The sequence below is a fragment of the Gymnodraco acuticeps genome, unplaced genomic scaffold (assembly GCF_902827175.1).
Source record: "Gymnodraco acuticeps unplaced genomic scaffold, fGymAcu1.1, whole genome shotgun sequence".
Taxonomy (NCBI): Eukaryota; Metazoa; Chordata; class Actinopteri; order Perciformes; family Bathydraconidae; genus Gymnodraco; species Gymnodraco acuticeps.
Genome location: NW_022990055.1, coordinates 1,724,525 through 1,747,893, shown reverse-complemented (window position 1 = coordinate 1,747,893; position 23,369 = coordinate 1,724,525). Strand labels below are relative to the sequence as shown.

The 23,369-nt window shown below is 39.7% G+C and overlaps 1 protein-coding gene across 2 annotated transcripts in view; it reads left to right on the top strand.

Annotated features, from left to right (window-relative positions):
- nlgn1 (neuroligin 1) overlaps positions 1 to 23,369 on the top strand; it is a 429,109-nt gene that overhangs the window by 398,570 nt on the left and 7,170 nt on the right. For both annotated transcript variants that reach the window (XM_034215987.1, XM_034215986.1), the window contains 4 exons: positions 17,742 to 17,954; positions 18,842 to 19,108; positions 19,928 to 20,289; positions 22,497 to 22,657. In XM_034215987.1, the coding sequence (XP_034071878.1) occupies positions 17,742 to 17,954; positions 18,842 to 19,108; positions 19,928 to 20,289; positions 22,497 to 22,657 (1,003 nt within the window). The remainder of the gene's footprint in view (positions 1 to 17,741; positions 17,955 to 18,841; positions 19,109 to 19,927; positions 20,290 to 22,496; positions 22,658 to 23,369) is intronic.

Sequence of the window (23,369 nt, the reverse complement as noted above, 5' to 3'; positions counted from 1 at the left end):
TGATGTAAAACGTTGATCTTTTGCCCTGTTGCTGTTGGCAGTACTGTTCTTTGTGTTCATGCCAATGAAATGTAATTACTGAGCAAGAGGGGAGGTGACAGATATAGAAAAATAAATGGGACAATGGTAGATGCAGCCTTGGTTGCCCCTATTTGTAATTTTTTGCAAATTGCATATTGGATAATAGAAAGCGTTTCAGTGTGAGAGGGAGACTCCCACGTTTTAAACATCTTTCAGCTCGTTAGTTTGTGTGGTGCGAACACAGCACCATAAAGCAGACAGACAATGTTAGCCATTAGCTAGCAGCTAAACAGCCAGGTATATGTCGATGAAGCTGGCAAGCATCATATTTAAAAGAGTCATTTCAGGTATAACTAAAGTACACAATACATAGTGGCAACACTGAGATTTCAACCCAGTCTCACGACATTTCGTGTTATAGTCACAAAATGAATCTATTGATTCGTGTTCACCAACACGATTTCCCCATTGTTTTCGTGTCACACAGAACGATTTTAAAAGCAATGTAAATAATAACAAATTAGAAGGAAAGAAAGATTCAAAAAATACAGATTTCTGAGGCTCTGAGCCCCATTTATTTTCCTCACGGACGGCAAAAACAGTCCGACATTATACGATTTAAAATAAAAACAATAATCGTGGCTTGATATTGAGTAAGAAAATGTCTTTATGAACCACACAGCTTCCGGTCTTCTAAGACCCGACCGGACAAAAAGACGTGCTGCAGGCACGAAACATACTACCAATAGAAATACATTGCTTTTAAAATCGTTCTGCGTGACACGAAAAAAAGGGGAAAACAATAGATTACATTAATTCCGGGACTATTCCACGAAATGCCGTGAGACTGGGTTAGAGATTTAGACACAAAGCAACTACTGACACTACCAAACAGCAGACCGATAGTGTTAGCTATTAGCTAGCAGCTTTACAGCCATGTAGGCATATAAGTCGATGGAGTTGGTAAGCATTGTATAAGAGTCAATATATGTTACTGCTATATTTAACAGTATTTTGGCAAAACTCAGAATTTGCCGCTACGCACTAATTGCTAGCACCAAACAGCAGTCATATTTGAGCCATTAGCTGGTTTATTTTGATTAAGTTGGCAAGCATCATATCTAAAGAGTCATTATAAGTATTACATCCACTATATATTAAAGTACACATGATACATAGTGACAAAACTTAGAATTAGCCAATAGCCCTATAGGCGAGCACCAAACAGCAGCCAGACAATGTTAGCCATTAGCTAGCAGCTTAACAGGCAGGTACATTTCAATGGAGTTGGCAAGCATCAGATCTGAAATACTTAAAAAGTGCAAAACTACTACTGAATTTAAAATGTACCAATTCAATAAGCAACTAGCACTTCCTGCTAGGGCCAAACAGGGGACAGACAATGTTAGCCAGAGCAGCTGAACAGTCATATTTTGATAAAGAACTCCTTATATGTATCACTACTTCTATTTGTCACACTATTACACTAGATGCAGAGTGGTCATTTTCAGTATGCTGATGTATATATTCTGTGATTGGAAACACTGATGCAGCGTTTCAATATTGGAGGTCATTGTGTTGGAGCTTATTCCACTTAGTGTTATGGAGTGTCATCACCTACAATATTTCAATCAGGAGAGACGGTTTTGATGTGATGATACATATTTAATGCGCAGATACACAAATGAATGTGACAGTAGTTTTGGCGATTAGGCCCTGTTGTGCAGGAAGTATCATTCGGGAGGGTAGAACCGATCCAATGAAAACCCCCCGGGGTCTAGACACTGGTGGTGGTGAATGGATAGTTGGGTCGGTCTGAGGAGGAGTGGTTTAGCTTGACCCTGGATTTGGAGGGACGGGAGGTGAAAAGGGGGGGAGGAGGGTTGCGTTGAGTCACCTGAAATGACAGCTGTCAGAGGGGAAAGAGCAGAGTTTAAAGGGTTTGACGGCACGCTATGATAGGCTCTTGGGAATAGAGCGAAGTGATTGGCTAAGCTGAAGAGTGACACCCCCGGTCACTTATTGAGAGGAGAGAGAGTAGAAACATGGAGATAGAAATACATGAATGAGTAAAGACGGTCTTCCTGGTTGAACTTGCGCTGAGCTTCATGTCAATAAATATTCTGATAATGTGTTTTAAAATAAAACGTCAAAGATCCGACAGATAAATAGGTGTAGTATAAAATTACCAGCTGTGTGGTACAGTTGCATAATGTGGAAATATTTAACTAAATGCACACAACTAAAATGTCTACAAAATCCACTCTTCAGTTAATGTGATGTTACCTTTCAGTGCATATCGGTTCATCTCTGTCATCTTGTGGTTTAGATTTCCCTCTGAGATGTTCAACAGCTTTTATTCAGATTGAATTAATGCAAATGAGGTGCAGGGATATCTCTTGGCTGATGGGGAGCAGAGGAACCGCAGAGGACAATTTCAGTACATGGCCTTTTTTTCTTCTTTTATAATTCTTCTCTTGCTCATTTAATACCCTTGTCCTTAATATCTTATTCAGCTCATATAAGATCACATATTCCGTCTCCTCTCCTCTGCTGTGGCTTGGTGATGCACACAACATGGCACTGAATCCATCTGAGTGGCACTCTCTAAAAGCACTAAGCGGCTTGTGCTGCTCTTATAAAACACCTGCATATCTGAAAGCCAGCGCACCTCAAGATCTTGCGATATGTTAGTCTGACCTATATGTCTTTTGAAAACCACTGCTGAAGTGAATGCATTAGGATGGGAGCTGACAATACTTTGAAAAAAAATACTTTTTTTATTCAGCATTCTAAAATCTGAGGAGTATAGTATTCAGTGTTTACCAGGGGATAAAAGAAATTCACAAAATACAACATTCCATACAAGCAGTTACATGATGATGGATTTAGCAATGATATAGGTAAAGTTGAATATTATGAACGTGTTGTACGATTTCAAGCCTCCGTCATGATTTTTATTTGAAGTCAACAACAGACCAATATATTGGAAATTACATGTTTATTTTAAGTTAGATTCTTGCTTAATTCAATACACCTTATTTCTTCTGGTACACTTTAGAAGAGAGCTATGTTTTATTGTGTTGCACTGTTGGTGGAGCCTGGGACCTAAGATGTTCATCGTCATAACTACACTGTAGCTAAGTATATATGTATAAAAGCCTTGAACCTTGAATGTAACTGACATTACAGAGTCAGTGCCCTTTTGATGCTCTTAACTGGCGCTATATGGTTTTAATAAAATGTTTAAATAATTGTTAAAAAGTTAACACACCTCACCAAGTATTATACTGTAAAATATCTTAATATAACTTTCTTCCGTGACTTTCATTCTCCATGCCACTGTCCACCTTTTCGCCTCCATCTTTATTTTATTACCCATCACCAGGACTGAGGCCCATTCCCAAACCGCCCCGACCCTACCCCTACACCCTACCCCTCCGTTTGCGCGTTCACGCAGAGGGTCCGCCATATTGAGGGATGTTCCAAAGCAACGAGTGTGGAGGGGGAGTGGGCTATCAAGCCCTCAAACAGCGAGTCTGCATCATGGATGTATAATAAGAACTGGATACAGCGTGGGAGGCGGGGCCTCATTAATTCCTATGAGAGTTGCTCAATGGCGCATGATGACAAAATGGCCCAACTTTTGAGAGAGCGAAACTTCACAGATTACCCGGCATGCCTGAGAAGTACCCGTATGTGCGCTCATAGAGCATGCGCAACTTTAACCATGCCGCCCAAAAGGCTCGTTCACATTAAGCACGTGAATTTGCGTACACGTAACAGCACCGCGCGTTCATGACAGCATGGTACTGGATTTATATTAACGAGGCGGCAGTTAGCAGCTAGCGGCTAGCTAGTAAATTATGCTAAGTTACACATCAATCGTTATGTACTTTTATATTACGCTGACATCAGGATCTAGTGATATCCAAGCAACAGAGCTTCATTTAGCATGATACTTGTGTGGGTTGTACATGAAACCACTTGGTAATATATCAAAATGTATATGTTGAAGCCTGTTATGATCAATTGTGAGTTAAAACGTTATCTAAAAAGTAAAGCTGATGATGGATTACTGTGGTGGAGTTAAAATAACAATAGCCTATTTCTTTTTGAAATGTGATGGAGTAAAAGGATAGTAACTGTGATTATTCATGTTAAGTAGCCCACAAGTAACTAAAACAATTGCAAGTGCAATAAGAAGCTACAGGAACGTTAATCTACGTCGGTAATATTAACTTTATTTAATACAACATTTACGGTACAAGATTTACATCATACAGCCCATGTAGTATAATATTTTACAAATGATGAATTACAGCAAACATGTGCAATATATCCATTATTACAGCTCCGTGGGCTGGCAGTAAGGCGATATGGTCCGTTGTTATTGTGCATCCATGGGTAAAGAGAAACTCATGTAGTGCTGAACACGTAACATGAACGTGCCGGGCGGCGCGGTCCCGTGGGTTCGATGCGCGTTCATAATGCCGAGGGAAATAACTCTCAGAATTACGTTATTAGCACATTTTTACAACTTGAGGAACGAATGTTTTTAATAAGGGCTATACAAACGTTCATACTGGGTAGTTTATTTAGTTTTAAAAAAATTATCCAACGAGTTACAGACCACTCTTTCCCAATGTAAGTCAATGGGAAAAAGTGTTTCCGGGCCCAGCAACCTAAAGGAAGTGTAGTACCGCCGTTTGACCAGCACGAATATTCTCATCAGACTCCGGCGCACTTCCTGGGGGCTTGGTCTACATCGGTGCTGACTTGAGACCGGTCTCTACCTGACCGGAGTCACGCTGTGTGTGTCCGTCAGGAAACACGCTGTTTACAAGTAGTTCCAGCAAACATCCACTGATAAACTGCGATGTTAACAAACTCATGATAACCTCATATGTTTTAACTTATACCTGTGTTTAGTCTAGAAAAAGGTAAATGTGTGCATTTTATTATAAAGTTGTGTATATTTACAGACTGATGCAAAAACTAAGAAGCTTATAAACATCAGGTTTAAAACTAAAAGAGCTTAGAAACACAATGAAAGATGTTGGAGTTTTATTTGAGTTATTCATTTAAACTTTTTGTCTAAGAGAAGCTGATTTGAAACCGTTGTTACATACAGTTACGGCATTTCCTGTTTCTGCCGGAGAGAGGGGAGGCCGTCCCAAAGCTTGCTGCTTTATTTACTCCCTCCATCTGACAGGAGGAGCCTCGTTGAGCTGCCAGTGTGGCTACAGACGGAGTTCACTCCGTCACGGAGGGGTAGGGTCGAGGGAGTGGTTTGGGATTGGGCCTGAGTGTGTCACTGCTATCTTTGACTTCACTTCCTATGCAGAGTTCATGTTTTTCAGAAATGCCACTTTACATTCCAAGTGCCCTCTTCCTTTCTTCCTGCCTCCTTTTTTTCCTCTTCCACCACCTCCTACACTCTTTTTCTCACATTGTCATCAACCGCTCACACTCCTCCCTTTGTCTTATACTATCTCTGCTGTCTCGCTAAAACGTCTTTCTTTCTCTCTGTTTGCCACTCGGTTTTATCTCACTTCTCTCTGGGGTGCAGTCCTCCATAGATGCTAATAATGTTGCTGTGCTAATAAAGGAAGCTGCTATACCATCCAAGTCCAGACACACACACACACACGCACGCACGCACGCACGCACGCACACACACACACACGCACACACAAAGACATCCTTCCTTCCTGTAGTGAAGTTACACAGCTTTGTCTCGTCCGTCTTATTTGCCTCTTTCTAATAGCCTACGTTATTTTATTTAAACAAAGCACACAATTGCTTGTTTCCATTAAATCATTCAGACATTTGTTGTCAAGTAGTTGGATTGTTAATTTAGTCTTCACATTTTTATTTATTTTTGTCATTTCCTTTTCATTGAAATCCGGAGTAAAACATTTGATAATGTAGCAGCATTCAAGGCCTAATTATTTATTTTTTCTTTGCATTTTCTTAATTACAGACTATTATGTATTCACTCCAGCGGGCTGGGAGAGTTTGAGTATTGGTTTAATCACAACCAGAGCCACACAGAGGAATCTTTCCCTGACTGCCTTCACCCCGGCAGAAGGAGCTAATCTATACCAGCTGCCCCTCATAGGCAAATATGTTAGGTTTGCGCAGGACAAGACATATGAATGCGGCTCATTTCATTTTTGAAGTTGACAGTGTAATTTGATCCGCAGCAGAAGGAGGCGGAGAGAGAGGAGATTTGATTGACAAGGAAGCGAGGTGATGGATGGATTGACTGTGTTTAAACACTGAGGTGTTGCATCATATCGCCACTTGAAATATTAGCTTGCAGAGAACGGGGGCGACCAGCGTTTACCATAAAATATTTACAGTAATAGACACCTCTGACTTACAGCCTGTCACATGCTATGTTAACCAGCACCTGCTGTGTGTTTGTGCCGACGCAGAATGACTAAGTTGGTTTAGCTTGATTTTGATCTGTTATATCTTCATATTTCCTGTAGTATTCCTCATGATGAGCTCCTCATTAGCACACTCCACACACACTTACTTTCTCCCACTGTCAGCTGCAAATATTATGATGACAGAGTTTGAATGATGGGGATCTGATATCTTTAATAACCCTCAACAACACACACACTCACACTGTTATTTAAATGAATATTTCACTTCTTTGGCTTCAGTTTACTTGCTGAAGATAAGTAGACCCTTTCAAATGCAAATGCAGACACTCTCACAAACACATGCACATAAGTTGTCTTGCTAGTAACATTAGTTTTAGACTACAAAGAGAAGGGGACTCAGATATTGTACCTTTTTAGTTTAGTGTATTTCTGTGTCTGTGAATTGTCCTTTGCCCATTTGAAAACATGATGTTTATCAGTCTTTAGTTTGAAGTGAATGCATATTTTCTCCTGTTTTTAAAGATAATTTAAACATGCAATTACTTATTTCTTTACTTGCTTTTTGCAACCATGAACATACACTAACATATTTTACATTGATTGAAGTGTTGCTGGTTACCCAGTACCACATTGACATTCATTTGGAATTGTGTTTCTGCCATTTGCAATATTCCACCTGATATTATAATAATAATGATATAGCACTTTTCAAACAGAAAATAAGGCTGAATATATAAGCTTACATGCAGGATGTGTAAATGATAAATAAAGGACTCCAAGAAGGTGAAATAGGCAAGATGATAAATATAATAAAATAATCAAAAAGTTAACAAAAGAGAATTCACTCAATAAAGTAAAAAAGAAAACAATACAAAAATGCAATAAAAGGATAAATAAATGTAAAAAAGTGTAATTAGGTTCAACTTAATATTATTGCTTTCAACTAACCTAATAGAGAGAAATGTGTTGACATAATACATTTAATTAAAGTCAACGTTTCAGTTTTACACTGTATAATGTTTACAGCGTTTTCCATTTGAATATTTCTCAGAAGGGCGTTTCAACATTTGGAAGTGTTTTGGATAAAAGATGCTTCTCCAATTTTATTTTGGGGGAATATTTAAAATGCACAGGGACACAAAACAGTGTTATAAGAATGCCAGACTATTAGGAGCTTTGTTTAGGGTTAGTATAATATCTGTACCCTGCTGGCCATATGATAGAATGCAAGGCGTGTAAGGTGTTAAACTTGCATTATTTCAAATGTAACTCTTCCACATTGGCTTCACTTTTTAGAGTTCCTGCCCCGTTTACCTTGGCCTTCTGCCAACAGAATCTATGACCCACTTTACAATAGTCTATCTTGACAATGTTTGCTACCTTTACCTCAATGGATTTGTTGCTCCTTTTCTCCCCATTTCATTGCTTACCACTCCACTTAACAAGGCACACGATGTCCACACACCGAGCTGTTACATAACACCTGCTGAGACTCGATTGATTGTCGTATGGCCGAAAATGCAGTGAACAATTACAGTCAAACACAATTGCACAGCTCTGATTGTCAGTTTGGAGACAGTGAACCCATAAAAGGCTTCCATTTGTCTTTTCTACAATAATGTCACATATGTTATTCATTAATATGTGTGTCGCCATGCAAACGGGGCGCACCTGAAAAGGAGAATGTGCTCCGTGTTTGTCCCCAGTGCTGTCTAAATAAAGGTTGAATGAGTGAATATCCGTAGCTCGGTATTCATTATACTGTGAGGAATGCGTTGTGCCTCATCAGCATATTCCCCAGCTGGTTGCCCTCGGCGAGCTGTTGTCTTCGGGGTGTGGTGCCGAGGGAGCAGATATGGATGGAGCGTTGCTGAGCCACTTTAAACATTTGGAGCTGCATTTGTTTTAAGCAGATAACTACATACTGTACTGCGGGAGGGGGGGGGGAGGAGGACGGTAGATCAGTGAGGTCAATGTATGGCTAGTTTCAGAGCCAGATATACACATAAGAACCCCATAGAGCTAGGCTAGGGGTGTCCAAACTTTTTTCACAGAGGGCCACATACAGAAAAATATACGAAGGGCTGGGCCACTTATAGAGGTATATTGCCTCGTAAGTTAAGCTAGCAAAATGTAGGTAAATTAGGCTTGATACATGAATATGCTTTAAGAAAAAAAACGCCTACATCGCAACTCTCTAGGGTTTCATTTATCTTGTTGGAAACTCATCCCTTAAAACAGAAGCCTCAGAGTGATTAAGTGGAAACATGAAGGCTCTATTTCAAGCTTGTTATGTAAATAAGTTATTGGGCATTTTTTATCAACTAAGTTTTGTTAGAAAATGTTTTCAACATGAATTGACTGAATGTATTTTAAAGGTGGGCTTATTAACACATGAATACTACTTTGTAATATATTTTTAAATATATATTTAAGAAGTACAATATCAGAAAAGCACAAGTTTCATTTGTGGGCCATATTTCATTATACTTTTTGAATTTGCAGAGGGCCGATTCAAAATGGCACGCGGGCCGCATTTGGCACCCGGTATTCCAATGTTAGTGTAATTCTTCAATTCAGTTCCACTATTAATACCTATTTAAAACAAATTACATATATAATGGCCTTAACTTTAAAAATAAGTGCTGTCACCTGTCCTTCTGGACAAATATATCTTCTGTCTCACATTTGCTACTAGCTCAACATGTTGAGGGAGCAGGAGCGTCAGTTACGTGTGCTAAGATGTGATAGCTGCTTCCCCTGGTGCCATTTCATTGCAGTTTCATGACAAGACCAGCGATCCTATATAAATATTACACACATACAGTACAGTATGTGAAATAGGTTACCTGGACTGGATTTGGCGATCTTGACTATAACATATGACTGAAATCATACAGAAAAGACATTTATAACAGATAAAGGGAGAAATCGTAGCTACAATACATGTATTTTATTGTATTTTCAACTTTTTCTACTTCTACTTTACATCTATAGATATCAGTTGAGGCAAAAATTACATTACATCGCATTTAGCTGACGCTTTTATCCAAAGCGACTTACAATAAGTGCGTTTGACCAAGAAGATACAAACTTGAGGAAAACAGAATCATATAAGTACATCAGGTTTCATAGAGCCAAACATTTCAAGTGCTACTCAACTGGCTATAAATAAGCCAGTCCTTTATTAGTATATAAGTGCTCTGTTAGCAGTTCTTTGTTAGTAATTCTATCGCTCGAAGTGGAGTCGAAAGAGATGAGTTTTCAGTCTCCCCCGGAAGATGTGTAAGCTTTCTGCTGTCCTGATGTCAATGGGGAGCTCATTCCACCCTCTTGGAGCCAGGATAGCAAACCCACGTGTTTTTGCTGATGGGAACTTGGGTCCCCCTCGCAGCGAGGGTGCAGCGAGCCGTTTGGCTGATGCAGAGCGGAGTGCACGTGCTGGGGTGTACAGTTTAACCATGTCCTGGATGTAGGAAGGGCCAGATCCATTCGCAGCATGGTACGCAAGTACCAGTGTCTTGAAGTGGATTCTAGCAGTTACCGGAAGCCAGTGAAGCGAGCGGAGGAGCGGAGTGGTGTGGGAACATTTAGGAAGGTTGAAGACCAGACGAGCCGCTGCATTCTGGATGAGCTGCAGAGGTCGGATGGCACATGCAGGTAGACCAGCCAGGAGGGAGTTGCAGTAGTCTAGGCGTGAGGTGACGAGAGCCTGGACCAGAAGTTGCGTCGCTTGAGGAGTTGTTTATTTTAGTGTGGTTCTGTAAGTAGGTTAGTAGGTTAGTAGGTTAGCAACCAGCCACATACATTTCATAAACAACATTTATACCTTGGGGGAATATCGACTTGTGATAAATGTATGTTTAACACACTGAATTTGAATTCTAAATGTGGAAAAGATATCCACACAGTGAATCATTGATCCTTTGGAACACACAATAGTAGTCCGGCAAAACATTTTCAGAAATTCTTTTAGCATTGTCTCTTATGTCCATTACCTGTACTTCTGTTTCTCTCCCACTATCTCTTTCTCCCTGTCTTAGTTTGTCAAACTCATCCTCTGTATCTCCCTCTCTAACATCCTCTTTGCTTTACTTTGTGAATTCATTTTGATTTCTCTGACTTGTAATAAGCTGAGTCTGCTGCTACAGTTTACCTGCTTCAGTGTCACGGTTTCCTTTTTCTACTGCTCTTCGTTCTCATGCTGTGTGTCTTAAAGAGTCAAAAGGACAGATAGTGAAGGAGAGGGAGAACAGAGAGAGGATTATGTTACACAGACCATGACTGTGAAAAATAGACGTGTGCAGAGAAAGAGAAACAATTCCATATTTTTCTTGGTATGGCGCTTCTCCCTGGTTGGGCAGAGATAGTGGGGATCAAAGCTGGATTCTTGGATCAGAGTTTCACCTTAATGTTGTCATCCGGGGAGCTTAGAGGCCGAGCTGTCGTATCGCAGCCTCAGTGATGACGGACCTTACTTACACACACACACACACACGCACACACACACACACACACACACACCCACACACACACACACACACACACACACACACACACACACACACACACACACACACACACACACATACACACACACACACACACACACACACACACACACACACACACACCACACACACACACAGGATCTATCCCACGCAGGGGGGGAGTGGAGTGTGTCGGGCCTCATGGGGTAAAACAGTCGCAGCATGTGGCCAAAGACTGAGTCCTTATGTTATCTATGTGAATGGCATCAAGCGTAAAATGAAGTGGCATGTTTAGGTATACTTTTGTATTCTTTCTCCTCTAAATCTTCATTTAATATACATACAAGGCAGGAGAAAACAAAGTAAGTTGAACCGAGCGGGCAGAAAGTAAATGTAAAACTACCAACTTCATGATAAATAATTTCAAACTGCGTAACAAAAAAGAATTCTCCATAAATCTCATAGTACGAATTAAACAAAGTTATTGCAATGAAGTTCATTGTTGAAGAGATTTAACCCTCTAATTGTAATCTCCAATATATGAAGGGCTCAAAATGTGCAATACAGAAACCTTATGTCATGCATTTTGTAAACTCATTTTCAAATGTATTTTGTTTTTATAATTGCTCTCCGTAAAATCATGTATCAAACAAGGTAGGAGGTGAGGAAATGAAATTAGCAATACAAGTGTTAATAGCTTCCCCACAGTGTTGAATCACATAATCTTCTCATTTAAATGCATCAAGAAGTCAGAGTATTATATTTGAGTTAACCTTGAATGTGTTTAAAACGTGTGATGTTTGATAAACCCCCCCTGGGGTCTGGACACTGGTGTTGGTGGAGGCATGGAGGGATTGATGGAGGTCGGTCTGAAGAGGAGTGCTTTTAGCGTGAATACGGAGGTGTAAGGAGGGCTGCGTCGAGTCACCTGCAATGACAGCTGTGAGGAGGGGAGAGCGCAGATTTAAATGTTTAACGATGCGCTATGATTGGCTTGTGGGAATAGTGACAAAAGTGATAGGTTTAGCTGATTGAACCCCTATGGCTGATTGGTAGGGGTGAGCGTAGTAAGTAGGAAAATGTAAATGACAGGATATAAAGACGGTCTTCCTGGATGAACTTGCACTGAGCTTCATTAGTTGCTTCAGTTCTACCTGCCATATTTCTATATAATGCTTGCAGTAATTCGACCATTTCTTTGCTTTTATTAGCTTGCTACTTCTCATACTGCTCTCTTGGATACCTGCCTAGGCTGATAGCCATTATGATAATCATAACTGTGAAGCAATGGACGTAGAGGATGTCGGTGTACCGTGATGGGGTGTCCTTCATTAAGGTGCCATCTCAAACCTGGAGGTATTTCAAATGAAATGTGTGTTTCACATGAAGGAGGCTGAGTGTGTGCAGTAGTCGGATGACTCCATGTATGTAGGTAGTATCTTATCATCCACGGCAGCTTTACTACCACATCCACTCACTGTTAAGAACACAGTGTCAGCAAATCTGTAAATCATCTATTCTATACTGCTGCATTACTAAGGCTAACAGAGCAGGACCCATCATGTGCAAGTGGGTTTAAAACTGCGAGTTTAAAAAGAGGCCCTTTTATGCTTTTTCTGGGGGTTTTCCCGTAGTGTGTTTTATTGATTTGTGTGCATGGTCTGCAAAGACTAACATCTCACCAGATGGAGTTTCTCTCCAACACACTAAATACAGCAACATACAACATTTGTATTCTATATTTTAATTGTATTCTCTTGGATCAGTCTTTTTTTGTATGTCAAATTACCTAAGGTGAATTAATCTAAAAGTAAAATATCCTGGCTCCAAGATGGTGGAATGAGCTCCCCATTGACATCAGGACAGCAGATAGCTTGCACATCTTCCGGCGCAGACTGAAAACTCATCTCTTTTGACTCCACTTCGAGCGATAGAACTATTAACAAAGCACTTACATACTAATAAAGGACTGGATTACCTAAAGCCAGTTGAGTAGCACTTGAAATGTTTGGCTCTATGAAACCTGATGTACTTATATGATTCTGTTTTCTTCAAGGTTGTGTCTTCCTGGTCGAATGTACTTATTGTAAGTCGCTTTGGATAAAAGCGTCAGCTAAATGCAATGTAATGCAATGTAATGTTAAATAAAGTCAGTCTTAAATGTTTTTGCTAAACCAGGCTTAGCTCAAACATTACCTAAGACTAGAATCAAGTGAGAATAAGAATAGAAAAAAGTAAAGAAATAACATTATTATTAAGTCTTTAGATATTTAAATTCCATTTTCATATGCATAAGCGAATGCAGATGTGTTGCTCTTGCGTGTGTGTATGGGTGTGTGTGTGTGTGTGTGTGTGTGTGTGTGTGTGTGTGTGTGTGTGTGTGTGTGTGTGTGTGTGTGAGTGTGTGTGTGAGGGGAGGGGGAGCCCTGTCCTGCTGCCCCTTCTCTGTCGGAGAACTAATCATTCCTCCTGCCTCGCTCTTTGTGATTGCCAGCCCATCTTTGCACTGCAGCTAAATTGAATCAATTAAAGTCTTTCTTGTACATGGCCGCCGTCGCTTCCACGCGATTAGGCTTTGATCAAGGAATACACAAATAAATAAACAAGTCGGTGGAAAGGGAATACAAAAGGACTGAACTCAATTAAACATTAGGAGGGGGGCGTGCAGTCTGTGGGTGTCAGTTAGATTGTGTGTGTGTGTGTGTGTGTGTGTGTGTGTGTGTGTGTGTGTGTGTGTGTGTGTTTGTTTGTGCATGCGTGCGTGCGTGCGCGTAGGAAAATGTACCATATTTGTTTATGTGGGGAGTCTGCACATACTGTTTGAAGTATGCATGTGTCGTGCATGTGTGCATATTTAGAGCGGGATGCTACTTGTGAACTGATGACATCATGACAGAATACATTTGCCTCTGCATTTGTATGCTCTACATTTGGCATAATTATTACAAGACATGAATTAAAAATAATCTATATTTCCATGAATTAATAACCCATTGCATAAGTTTTACTTTAACTTAAGAACCATTCTTAGGAGTCTTTTTATCTCTGTCATTTATGAATAGAGACCTTCTGGTTACTATAATGATGTAGTTATAATATGCAATTGTGCATAAATATATCTCATAATGGTCATATTAATCTAAATCCTTATGTACCGTAATATGCAATATAAATGCACGTTATTTTCTGTTATCATAATGAAAATCCTGTCCACTTTTGTTGTGTGACGGCAGCATTATTAAACACGTGTTTAAAATTGTTAATTGAAAAGAAATAGGTAATGTTTAGGGAAAAGATCATAGTTTGTTATGTGATTGAGGTAATGTCTAAAAGTCATTATGTATACATAACTTTATGCATTAATGCTAACTTAAAAAAATACTTAAAATAGGTAAGTTAGGTCAAGTGAGTTGAGAATTCCTTCCTGCCTATAAAGATCACATGAGAATACAGATCAATTCACCACAAATATAAGATTTGTTTGTACTTGTTTTGAATTGTTTTATTAATGGAGGCATAAATAGCCATAAACAGTCAAGTGCGTTAACAAGTGCGATTTCCAAATGTGAACTTACATTGCCTGGAATTTCTTGAGTGTAACTCCAGTTATGCAGTTTTGCAAGAGGGAGTTAGGTAAGAGTCCGAGGTAATAGTACAGTATTTCGGAGTAGTGCCGATCTTCCACACAAATGTGCCAAAGTTACTGTAACACACAACAACTCTATTCAGAAAGATTGAGAAACAGCTACGTACATCTGGTAATAGATCACCTTATGGACTTGTTGCTTCTTCTACTCACTTATTCTTTGTTCCCGTCATAATTACTACGGCCACTAGAGGTCGTCGCCTCAATATGTTCACACCCCTGGCAGTGATCGACCTTAACCAATAGATGCTTACGACCTTCTGAGCCACATACAAAGTAGAGTAGGGCCGTACCACCACAAATCTATCTATCATTTGAAGCGGTGAGCATTCTTTCATGATGGCTCACCATGCAGTGTACGTTTATTCACAGAGAAATGATGGGCCCATTCATGTACTTGCTCAGAAGCATTACTCCGGTCTGTATCCGTGTGGCCTGAATGCATCCCTTTGGAAATGAAGTGTAGTGTTGACTGACAATGGCTTACAATGAACACTCCATTTAACCGCACATTGGGACGATGCGAGAACATGAAAGATGACAGGGGAGGAAATATGCGTGGAGGTTCATGGGAGGGGTTGGTGGGCGGGTGGGTCGGGCGACTCCCTGGACGCCTGTAGGAAGTAATGGAGCTTTTAGCATGGATCAGAAGGAGGGGGAGGAGGTGATCGTGGCAGTAGTGGGGGTGGGTGTTGGATGTGAAATGGCTCTAAAAGACAGGAGATCCCTTGTGGGTATATTCTAGGATCCTTGTCTTATTAAAACATTCATATCTCGCTACCATTGGATATCTATGCAACTGAATTGAGCGGGAGTTCCTCACAGGTTTAATTGGATGGGGGAGGTAAAGATGGAAGTGGAGTTAGACGGATGCTAGGATGGAGGGGAAGTGGTTTTGTTTTTGACATATTTTACGAGCCCTTGCAAAGACCACAGTTTCGAGCATCAATGAATAGCTGCCTTTCTATTACTTACTTCATTCCTATGTTGCAGTGTAACGTGTTTCCCCCCTAAGTTCATTGCAAACAAAACATATTGGGGTGAAGAAACACAAGGTCACAGATTTGAAACAAACTATCAAACTCATTTGGAAAAGGAAACTAAGATACCAAAATGATTACCCAAACTGTCTGTTGTGTAGTTTTGGGTCATCAGCAATCCTGTCAAAAAATGGAAAACTACATTTGCTTTAATACAGTAAACTGGCAATTTGTTTATGGCTTTTTTACACATACTCCTGTTATTGTCCCAATCTGACATTGCTCTTGCCATGTTACTTTGTTGAGCTGTAACAATACAAATGTTGCCAAAACACAAATAGGATGGTTGTGATAAACCAAAAGTAAGTGTATTGTACAGGAAGGCCTTTCTGTGAAAATAACCACGCTGAACAGAACTTGAACACCTCATGACCAGCCTGCTGTACATTATCCTGCTGATAACACGGCTACATACTAAATCAACAATTCCATATAAAGTATTAATTTAAAATGTGTATTAGTTAGATACAAATACAAGCGGATCTATTGAAAATGATTTCATTGTTTTAATCTAAACAAATTGTCTGCTATTCGTTTGCTGATCTAACTGCATCCAATAGCCTGTTATTCATAGCAGTGGTCTATTATAAAGGAATTACAGCCGATAAGAAATCTGCAAATAACAAAAATGTTTCACGTCAAAGCATCTCTATTTAAAAAACACAATATTCTTTTACAATACATGATGAAGCATTTTCCATCAGGGATTGTTACTTTAAATGAATATGTGTTAGTTAGATGCAGAGCAGGACAACAATGGCTGAGTTATTGCAGAACTGTAATTATTTATCTTCATAAAAACATTTTCGGTCTCTGAAAATATAAAACATCTGATTTGTGTGGGCCAACTGAGAGGATTTTGAAAGTTATCCATTTGTTCTACAGTACACTTGGTTTAGACAATACAAATCCATTTAACTTGGAATAAACAAAGAACTGTTTTCATGACACTTGACTTGTCATCATCCTCCTACAGCAAGTTCTATTTGAGGCTGGATCATAGTGTTAAATGAGATTCTCTCCCAAACGAGCCTGCCTGTGTTATATTCAGCGTATCCCCACTCTAAGTGGCTCTACGGGGCAATAACTCTTGTTTTATTGCAGCAAATTATCTAACATCCAGGCTTGTTGGTTTGTACAAGAGAGAAATATGTCTCGTTATCTACAGACAGTTATGGTTGGATGATCCGAAAAGAGATGTTTGTTTATTTTATTTTAATCATGGAGATGAAAGAGAAAATAAGTGGAAATAAACAGATGAACCCCAACAGACCTACAGTATGAATACAATATATTTCTTTTGAGAAAAATAAAAGCTCTTCAAATGATTTCACTCTTTGTGAAACGTGTCTGAAAATCCATTTCAAGTGATTTTTTGGTGCTTTTTAACATTTCTTTAGTCTGATTATTGCTTATTTGTCAATGTTGGTCTTGTGATAAAAATGTCGAGGCAAACTCAAAACTGCTTCTGATAATTACAGATCACGACATCACAAAAAGGTTAACAGCTATTTGCATATACAATAATCATCTTTTAACAATTTCACTGTGGCTATATTTAAGTTACATTTCAGCAATGATAAAAAAACAAACATTGTATTTATTTTATTTTAGACAAATGAGGATGAAATAGTTCACTTGTGATGTATGCTCATACCTTATTAGAGTATTTTTTCTAACATTAATTATTTGCTTTAAACTTAATATCTTTTGTATATTTCTATGTTAACTCGTGTATGGCTTATTACGGCACAACAATACTGGTTTACTATTTCACAAACAGGAAGCCCTGTACTTTGTTCATTTGAGAAGTGTTTTGTTAATACATTGTACCAAATCAGCAGACACAATATTTATGATTTTCTTCACTTGCTCAATTTTCATTCACTTGCACTATTTTATGTCTTAAGTATATTGCAGGTAGAACTTTTAGGAAGAACATGGGACAATAGATTTGTATTGCCAACACAAAGCTATTGCATTATGACAGTACAACGTTTTAAAATAAAGGATATTGCTCTTGCTATTACATTTTTATACACGTATGTTGGTTGTAGTTGTGTAAAGTAATATTATTGCTATTACTAACAAAAAGAAGGATAAGACTCCTAACACCCCCTCTCTTCTGTGTCCTCTCATGCAGGCTTCCTGAGTACAGGTGACCAGGCAGCTAAGGGGAATTACGGTTTGCTGGACCAGATCCAGGCTCTGCGTTGGACCAGTGAAAACATTGCAGCCTTCGGCGGCGACCCGTTACGTATCACCGTGTTTGGCTCTGGCGCCGGAGCTTCCTGTGTCAACCTGCTCACTCTGTCTCACTACTCCGAGGGAAACCGCTGGAGCAACTCCACCAAAGGTAAAAAAAGAATCACAACTTACCAGGGAATTAACGTTGGGACCTTTGTGTCTATTTAAGTATGCATGCCGTGCTCTGTGACCATGAGGGCTTAGTGCAGAGGAAACTCAATCGTTTGGCAGATGCTGTTTTTTTGGTCTTCATTGGAGCCATTGTTTTCTCATTTTCTGGCTGCTCCTGTATTTGACTATAACTCCACAACAATCGTGATGATGACATCATTGGCCACCTGGCCAAGCAAACTGATACCAAAGAAAAACTCTCCAGAAGTGAAATAAACATTTCCTACCAAGCATGGTGTAGTAGATGACCCATGACTAACTAGAACGAGTTGTCTCTAAAGGCAGGGAGACACACACTTCAAAAATCTGATCTGAATAATAATTCATGTAATGATGTAATTTGATCCGTAATTATTTCTTTATCTCATAATAATCTTAATAAAAATCCAGCTTTGATAGAGGCCATCTTCCGAACGACCAATATGCTCATGTTTGCATAAATATATGAAGCAGACATGAGGTTGGTAAAAGTTATTATTATTTAGTCTGTTTCTCTTATTATTACAATTGACATTTAAACATATAGACGTTGGTTTTTATCACAGTTGTAAGGCACAGCTATGTTAAAACTACTCTGACTTACAGTGGTTGTATTCATCAACCTGTCACCCAGTGCTCATTGATGAGTTTTTAGAAAACAGATAATAACCATCCTTAACTTTTCAAGATAAAGATGATAGATTAATTTTGCATATTTAGTCTACCCAGGTAATAAAAGAAATGCTGGCATCTTTAGAGGGAGTGTTTGGTCCCTGAACCTTACTTTCCTCACCTCGATGTCCTGCCTGATTTTAGGATAATTATAGATGCTGTTTTTGTCTCCAGGACTGTTCCAGAGGGCCATCGCCATGAGTGGCACGGCTCTGTCCAGCTGGGCGGTCAGCTTTCAGCCAGCCAAGTACGCCCGGATGCTGGCCCGTAAGGTGGGCTGTAACCTGGAGGACACTGTGGAGCTTGTGAGCTGCCTGCAGAGAAAACATTACAAAGAGCTGGTGGATCAAGACATCCAGCCGGCTCGCTACCACATTGCCTTTGGACCTGTCATTGATGGAGATGTTATACCTGATGACCCGCAGATACTCATGGAGCAAGGTATCAATTCCCTTTGTTTGGAAGTGCAATGTGTAAGATAAAACATTGAACAATGAACATTATCAACAGATTATAAAGGGGGTATAATAGAGATGTTATGTCAAAGACATGGATGTATTGTGTTGCAGAAATATCTACTGAAGTTTGCATGCTAACTCCCTAGCCCAGGCCCGACCTTTCTTGTAATACCACTTGTTCCTCTAGAGGCAATAGTGAGTCACTGTAGCGTCCAGTCTGCCCTCAGTCCATTAAAAAAACAGCTTTTCCCATTTAATATAAAACACATGATTCCTGCAAGTTGTATGGTTTGTTTCGGGTATAGAGCTTTTTTTAGCAGTTAGCTCATTTTCAGCCAGAGCTCCCTTGGCTCTTGGTTCTCATTCCGCTGGATCATCAAAGTTTATTTTGCTGTTGTAACACAAATTAGACTCAGCACTTGCCCGGCCCATGTGACTCCCAGTGCTTCGAGTGCCGAGTCCAAGCTGCCACAGCTGCTAACTGAAGCTCGGTCCCCGAAGCCGCTTCACGTCTCATCCCAGCAAATCAGTCCTATAGTGCAGCTCCCACTGCCAAAGTGAACACACAAAGTTCAAGCCATACATGGTTTTAAGAGAGCATTTTTTTGGGCTGTCTCTCAGATTTGTGGAACATTTGGAATGTTCTTTGTGAAACACTGCCCTCTCTTTCTTTGGAGTGGCTAGGATGAGACGTGAATCTTACGAGATATTCCCATTGCACCTTTAATAGTCATAAATGTTCAACAATATCTTTATCCTATATTTATTCTGTTTCACTACCATCTGCACCATCTCTTTCCAGGTGAGTTCCTGAACTATGATATTATGCTGGGAGTGAACCAGGGCGAGGGCCTTAAGTTCGTGGAGCTTATCGTGGACAACGAAAACGGCGTTCAGGCAAACGACTTTGACTACGCCGTGTCCAGTTTTGTGGATGACCTTTATGGCTACCCAGAGGGTAAAGACATCCTCAGAGAGACCATCAAGTTCATGTACACAGACTGGGCCGACAGGCACAACCCAGAGACCCGCAGGAAAACACTGCTGGCCCTTTTCACCGACCACCAGTGGGTGGCGCCAGCTGTTGCCACAGCTGACCTGCACTCCAGCTTTGGATCACCGACATACTTCTATGCCTTCTACCACCACTGTCAGACAGAACAGGTGAGTCTCTTGATGTCTACGTAATGCTACATACAGTATCAGGGTATATGCAGGAATCCTGAAGTCCAATGTAATTCCTTTTAAGACCTTTTTTAAGACCCTTTCCATACATTTTAAGACCTCATCGCCACTTCGAGTTTTAACCGGTTACCATGGCGACACACTTTACCTCACATTTACTATATACAGTATTGATTGTCCTTTCTCCTTATCTTCCAACCATGTGGACGCAGACTTGCATTTCCCCATAACGATGTTTAACAACCGGCGTAAACGGAGCTGCGCGCTATCAAGCAGTGAGCGCGCGATGTCCTGTTCAGATGAAGTCAAACCCAACGGGATGCCATAAATAAACTACACAGAATCACACTACACACCTACGCAATGATTACATTCAGGCAAACTGTAGAACACAACCTCTTTGGACCATTTATATACCAATTGAAAACAAGCTACAAAATGTAATACCTTGGAAAATGCCGTTTAATACTTTTTAATAGCCTTAATTTTCGCTAAATTGATTTATCAACTTATAATACTTTTTAAGACCCCGCGGACACCCTGAGTATCCTTTATCAATCATCAATATGATCAAAGTTACACAATGCTTCTGGTTTGTTCTTAGTCCTCCTGGATAAAGCTGTCAGTTTCTGCTAAAAGAGACAAACGTAGACAATGACATTATCTAAGAAAACACAGACATGGTAGAGTAAGATGTATGGACCCCTGGTACATGTAGCTATCATTTGAGAGCAACTCACTGCATCAATGAAAATGCTTTCAAGAGGTATCATTTCAGATCATTGAATTTTAACCAAGATTTCTCTTTTGTGCAATCCTAAGAAGTATTGGTACTGGTATGTGCTACATAACTACATCAATCAATAAAAGCAAAGAAGAATGACACAAAAACCACTCGTAAATGGACTTATTCCTTGAACAACCTTACAAATGTTTAAGACAACTGCTCCCTTGAACTGCTATGGGGGATTTTTTACTGACACAAAATAGAAGAAGAAGAATACATTTGCATGAACTAAAAGGACTTTTTTGTTTAAAGAACACATTTGAATTTTAATCAAACCGATACAAACCGCACAACTTCATTTAAACACATTTTAACTTGTTTTACCAGCCACAAATAGTACAACTTTACAGATTGTATTTCAGCCTAGCTAACAGCATGCACATTATGCATGCGGATTGCTCAGATTCTTCACTGAACATACAAGGAACTGCAGCTCATCCTGGGTCTTTTGCCACCCCAGTTGGACATTCCTCGAGCAAAGTAAAAATTGAGTCAATAAATGTGGATCTTCTCCTCAGTTTGATGCATCTGAATAAACCAGATTCAAGTCATGTTTTTGCATTTATTTATGTCTTGACTTGTTTGCCATTGCCCAGCCTCTGAAGTTTCATCAGCTTTGACCCACCTTGAGGCTTTAAGTGTATCCAACAGAATCCTCATACACAATTAGATGTTCTATAAATACTGTAATACAACGAGACTGTCACTGAAAAGCAGGCTGCCACACGTTGCTTTAGAATAAGCGTCTTTGTATCACATTTGGGTACTAATGTGCTTCAGATTGTTTTGAGCACAAAACTTAAATGCTTTACGGCATGGCAAATTGCCCAAAAGTACATTGAGAAAGCATGTCTATATTATTCTAGTTACATTATTGTAACTGACCAGTTTGCACCCTTATACCCTCAGAAATGTCCTTTAGGTTTGGCTTCCTAACTCCTAGGTCAACTTATTACTACTTTCTGCATATTTGTTTTTCTTCTAATTATGCCATCGTGAAAGAAAGTTAGCAGTAGCAATTGAATCCACATATTTTCTTAAGGCATATTTTTCATTCAACAGGCTTCAGCTCATAACATTTAACATTTTAGTTTAGAATTTAGCTCAAAGCCACCCTCTTCTGTCTGCGCCATTCCTTTATTTTCCATCTTGTCTCTCTGTAATACAATGAATAATGGACCAGATATGGTGGGCAAAATAATATTAAAAACGTATCTCATTTCCTCTTTTCTTTCTGAAAAAAAGTATTGTATTTTCTCAGCTTGTTTGGTCTGTCTGTGTCTATGTATGGTCACAATATTCACAGTGTCAGCAGCAAAAGTAATGCCTCTCAGTGTCCTGCGTCTGTCACATAAATGTAATATTACTGATCTGATTTGATTTGTCTGCTGTTCATTAGGTACCGCCGTGGGCAGACGCAGCACATGGAGATGAGATTCCGTATGTGTTTGGCCTACCGATGATCGGGCCAACAGAGCTGTTTCCCTGCAACTTCTCCAAGAACGACGTGATGCTCAGCGCCGTGGTCATGACCTACTGGACCAACTTCGCCAAAACAGGGTACGATGACACCACAAATACATAGCTCCTCATGGCCAATACAAGTTGCTTTCTACGTGCTTTCCCTATGGACAGGGAACTCTGTCAAAACCTGTTTACTGATTTCAATTGTAGCGTAAGTTGGTTTGAAAGTCCAGGTTTACTACAAACCTACGAAACTAGGTTACTGTCTTTCTCGAGGGATCTTAATGCTTAAATGTTACCATGTTTGTGCAGTGAGGATATAGGACTAGAGAAACCTGGTTCCCCTAGCTAGATTTCTCTTGGGACAACAATGTTTCAGCTATGTATAAGGGAAACTGGGTCTCTAGCAGCTTTTAAAACTGTGTTGGTGCACAACAAAGACTTCATTTGGTGGGAGAGCAACATCCGAGCAGGTGGATGATAGGAGAGATCTTTACATACAGTAGAGAAATGCAACCTTGAGTTTATAGATTACTACTGCTGAACATTTACTAATTGTTATATAGAGTGGTCCAGTAATGAGTCCTATAAAACCCGAACATGACATTTAAAGACTAAACACGTCTCAAAGTCAACAGCTTTTTAAACTTGTTTGTTATAAGATGCCTGAAAAGGGTCTGTTGGTAACACAAGCTTAAGACATATTCACGTTTTATTCTACCACTTAAATTACATCAGTAAATACCCAACTCGTTGATGATTGAAGATTTCTTGTGTGGTTAAAACTGAGGTTGCTAACAAGTAACCT